Consider the following 4,808-nt stretch of genomic DNA (forward strand, 5'->3'; position numbering starts at 1 on the left):
GCTGTGTGCCCCGGAGCTTACGTTTACCTCATCTTCTTCGCCGGAAGAAGAGAAGATCGTCAAAACAATTGAACTTTATTTGCGAAATGATTCACTCTTCGGATAGGCCTTACGCCGAAGTAAATCAGTAATTGTAAGCGTAATTTTTATATTTAATAAACTGTTTGCGATGGAGGACCTGTCTCAATAAGTTTTTCCACTCCCAAGCGACAGTGCTGACCGCTCAATTGTCGTGACACTTTCTCCCCAATCGTCAAACCTCACACGTTGCCTAATCCCTCATTAGTCCAATCCAATCTCGTGAAAACTAATCTTCAGATAAATTATTTTAAATTTTATTAAAGAATAAATGAAGACTTTAAAAATATACAAATCAATTTATTTCAATAGGATTTAAAATTACATTTGACCGTAAGTTATACAAGTCGACCCCCCTATAACACTGTTGATAATTCCGTTTTATATGAATTCCGTGTTGTACGAATCACTTAGATTTTACAAATACGTGAGCCGTTCACAGCCCGGCACACGTATTTGTAAAATATAAGTGACTCGTACAACACGGAATTCATATAAAACGGAATTATCAACAGTGTTATAGGGGGGGTCGACTTGTATTTTAAAATGATTTTGTAGTATGTTTATAAGCCATATAACTATTTACTTTTCCGAAAAAATAATATATATGTATAAAATATTAAACAATTGCTTAATGATAGATGACAATTAAGAGTTTTACTCTTTATCTTTCAAGACGTAAATCTCCCAATTAAGTCGAATGCACAAGACTAAATTGGAAAATATACACATCGGAATAAACCAACTGTCGAGTGACAGGTGCTGATTTATTCTTCATAACAAGAGATAAAGAGTAAATTACAATATAAATTTTTTTAAATCTTATTCTGATGCGAGAAGATGTTCGATATCTCTAGCTATCATCTGAGGTTGCACGCTCGGATCGTAACGCGTTACGGGTTTACCGTTACGATTTATAAGAAATTTTTCAAAGTTCCAGCGTATATCTCTACTGTTTAATGGGGTGTAGAAAAGCCTTTCTTGTGGTGCAAATGAATCTCTGGTTGGAGGACAGAATTTCTGTAAAACAAAATGATTTAGTATCACTCGAATGTTATAAAATTTAAATAAATATTACTTACCTTCAGATAAGTGTAAAGTGGATGCTCTTTCTCTCCATTAACGTCGATCTTCTTGAAAATTGGAAAATTCGGTGTAAAATCGTTACCGGGTCTAACGTGTTTTATACCATTCCAGATCTCTTTGCCATCTCCTCCAGGTTCTTGCTGAAGTTAAAATATCAAAAGTTTTCTGATTAAAAAAGTATATTTATTAACAATTTATGGGTGCCATCCTACGCAAAACGATAGGATGGCACCCATAAATCCCAAGAATTTTTGGAAATGGTCTTTCCTCACCATTTAGCTACCCAATTGTGGGCCTAACCAAAAAATTGCCAACTTTAATGTAAACAATGCGTGACAATCTGTCTTATTCTTTAAAAGTTAGTTTATCAAAACATATGGAAGCAAAATCTTCCTCGTGACCATGAATGAAGAGCGGTCTTATTCTGTATTCGAACGGATGTTTTCAAGTAAGATTTTTGTTTTTCCATTGATAAGAAGATCGCAAATTAAGATTACGTTCAAGTCAGATGGAAGTAATTTGATAGTTATGGACTTCAACATCAATTATCAGAAAAAAATATACAGTATATCACTTTCAAGTGGCTTTTTTTCGTTTCACTTGCTGATATTTAATTAAGCATCCGATGTAATGGAATTTTCGTTCAGCAGGGTGATTTAAATAAGTGGATTAACACGTAAAGAATGAATTTAGAGGGTTTCTTCACAGTATTGTACACGTACTGTATTCATTTACTGATCAATATGCGAATAGCACCTTACCGATCGTTTGGATCTGTCGCGGCAAATAGGCATCACTGATCACGCGGTAGAATGACGTAAGAAAATTGCAGTGTGACGTTGTTGGGAGAAGGAAAGAAGGGAAAGTGGTGATTCGGATAATTAGACATTCGGTTAATCGGCGTTCGGATAATCGAAGCCGATTATGTAATTGTAACGTTTGTTACAAGTAGTCAGCTAATAACATTATTTTTGAAATTAATAAGGGAATAAATTAAAAAAATAATAGTAATTGTATGTAATAATTAATAATTAATCACGTATATAAACCAGAAAAAGAATTATTCATTAGTTTTACTTTGTTATTACTGTTCTTTGAAGACGAATAGATGGATAAATAATTAGTTATATAAAAAATTTTAAAAAGAATTTAATTTACACCAGTTTTTAATTTCTCACGTGTTAAATTATCAATCTGAAATAAACAACTTCCTTTCTTCTATCTCATTATTTAATATATATATATATATATATATAAACGACGTAGAAATATATCCTAACTACTCGATCATATTTGCACGTTTGAATCGATTATACATTAATTAAAAAGGTAAACTTACCATCCAAAATTGGTTGCAAGGAAAACCTAATACGGTAAAACCGTTATAAGTTTCTTGTAGTGCATTCAGTTGGCCGTAGTGCCAAGTGAAACCTCAGTAAGTGGCCACATTGACGATTAAAACAACTTGACCTCGAAACTGCGACAAACTTATGTTTTTCGTTTCGAAAAGGTTCGGTATTGTGAAGTTGTAGATAGAAGCTTCACTATAAGATGATTGGAAACACGAACGACTGTCAACCCTTCTATCCGCGTAGCCCAGTCCCGCTAGGACCGCACAGGATAGGAAAGCTGCCCATAAACCCATGACTGGGCAAGCTGACCTTTCACTCTCCTCTCTAACATTTACTGATAGTGCGGTTCATATAACTAAAAAAATATCCAATCACCATCACTGGCTGTGATGAGTAAACATACATCTACATTATTTTCTAGCATCTCTTTAAATAGGTCTAATATTATAAACAAATTTTTAAATTCACGTAGTATTAAAGACGTGAAGCTTTAATTTTAATAAATTATTTTCCTTCTAATTCAACTATAAATATACCTTCTTGTTTATGCCAAACGCTCCCACCCTACTGTATTCTAAAAATATAGCATAATTATCAATTTATTATTAAAAATCGACACTTATCCTGTCGCCATTTTATTAATGTATTAAAATAATTTACATACAGTACATTGGGGCCTTATCCTATGGGCAAAAAAAAAGAGCAATTTCCCATTAACAAGAGGCCCAAACCAATTTTTTTAAAGAAAATATTTGAATTAGGGGGTGCCCCATGTAATGTCAATGCATTACATGGGGCACCCCCTAATTCAAATTGGCTTGGATCTCACGAAGTTATAACGCGCAACTGATACAGTATTATGATAATTGGCCTGTATTTAATTTCCATCGCTTAGTTACAAGCCGATAATATTTAAATGTGTTTAAAAATTTAAGTTTATGGGGATTAAAGTTTTAGCGTGACGATAATATCAATTTTATTAGTTAAAGTAAATGATCGATAACCTTCCCTTGAACTGTAGATCCAATAGTTTATTTCACAAGAAAATACCTCTTACGATATGCTAACTGATATGTTACCACTAAAACTTTCAAGTCTTTAACTCGAATATTAATTATCCAAATATTATTAATTAATAATTAAATATAATTTTTAACTGATTAAATTGCATTTGTGAACTTAAAAAAAAATTGTTCTTCATAAAAAATTGTATATAGGCCTATAGGCTATATATAAACAATATAAAATAAACATTATAAACAGAATCTGATCTAACCTAAGTTCGTTAAGATAAAATATTGTTTCTATTTAAATGATTTTTATTATATACAGTCGACCCCCCCATAGCACTGTTAATTATTCCGTTTTATATGAATTCCATATTGTACGAGTCACTTAGATTTTACAAATACGTGAGCCGTTTACAGCCCGGCACACGTATTTGTAAAATCTAAGTGACTCGTACAACATGGAATTCATATAAAACGGAATAATCAATAGTGTTATACGGGGGTCGACTGTAAATGTTTTTAATACATAGAAACATGAATTTATTTATTTTTTTAAAATTTTTGACGGGTAACAAAAACCGAAAAGTTAATGAAATTAAATCAGAAACTTCTATTTTGCTCAATGATAAAATAGAAATTTATTGTTGAATTTTTTCAGGATCCTTCACTAAACAAAAATAAATAGAAATTCCATATTAATATAATATAAAAGTATATAAGAATAATAGCATTCTATATTTATTTATTTTTTGTTTCTTTCCGCTCCGTTGGCACTAAGAGAGCTTTTTTTAGGCCCACCCAATTCCATGATTTTTTTAAGGGGACCCATTAAAAAATCATGTTAAAAAATTGTTCTTTCGGGGGTTCTTCCAGAGCGCTAGGCCAGTGTTCCGCAACCGGTGTGCCGTCACAAAGTGTAAGGTTTGACGTAAACTTTTACATATTCTATTAATTTCAAGCTTTATTTATATATTTTTTTTATCACAGTTGCTGTGCTTCTTATGCTTGTATTTCAAGTGTTATCTCGTAAATACCGCAGCACATACGAAATAAGATGATGTTCGTTTATTCTTTATTACAAGCCGCGCATTTTTTATGTATTTTAAGAAATTAAATGTAAAATAAATTTGCTCACGGGTGTTGATTTCTCTTTAATAATAATAATAATAAGTTAGTGGCATTACGTAATTCTATTAATAGTATCATATCATACGTTATTAAGGGGAATAACATTTTGATGTGACGTGTTGAGACATGTCGAGTCGTGGGTGTGCCGCGAATA

The 4,808-nt window shown here is 32.1% G+C and overlaps 1 protein-coding gene across 1 annotated transcript; it reads right to left on the reverse strand.

The window, feature by feature from the left end:
- Positions 1–741: 741 nt before the first annotated feature.
- On the reverse strand, positions 742–2,970 carry LOC111631105 (glutathione peroxidase-like). Its single transcript, XM_023375300.1, has 3 exons — positions 2,504–2,970; positions 1,161–1,304; positions 742–1,098 (listed from the first exon to the last, which is right to left on the reverse strand). Exons 1-3 carry the CDS (start codon positions 2,807–2,809, stop codon positions 901–903), a joined length of 648 nt encoding a protein of 215 aa, XP_023231068.1. The 5' UTR covers positions 2,810–2,970; the 3' UTR covers positions 742–900.
- Positions 2,971–4,808: the final 1,838 nt, after the last annotated feature.

This window comes from Centruroides sculpturatus, unplaced genomic scaffold (assembly GCF_000671375.1).
Source record: "Centruroides sculpturatus isolate CEXI.00-Female unplaced genomic scaffold, Cexi_2.0 scaffold664, whole genome shotgun sequence".
NCBI lineage: Eukaryota > Metazoa > Arthropoda > Arachnida > Scorpiones > Buthidae > Centruroides > Centruroides sculpturatus.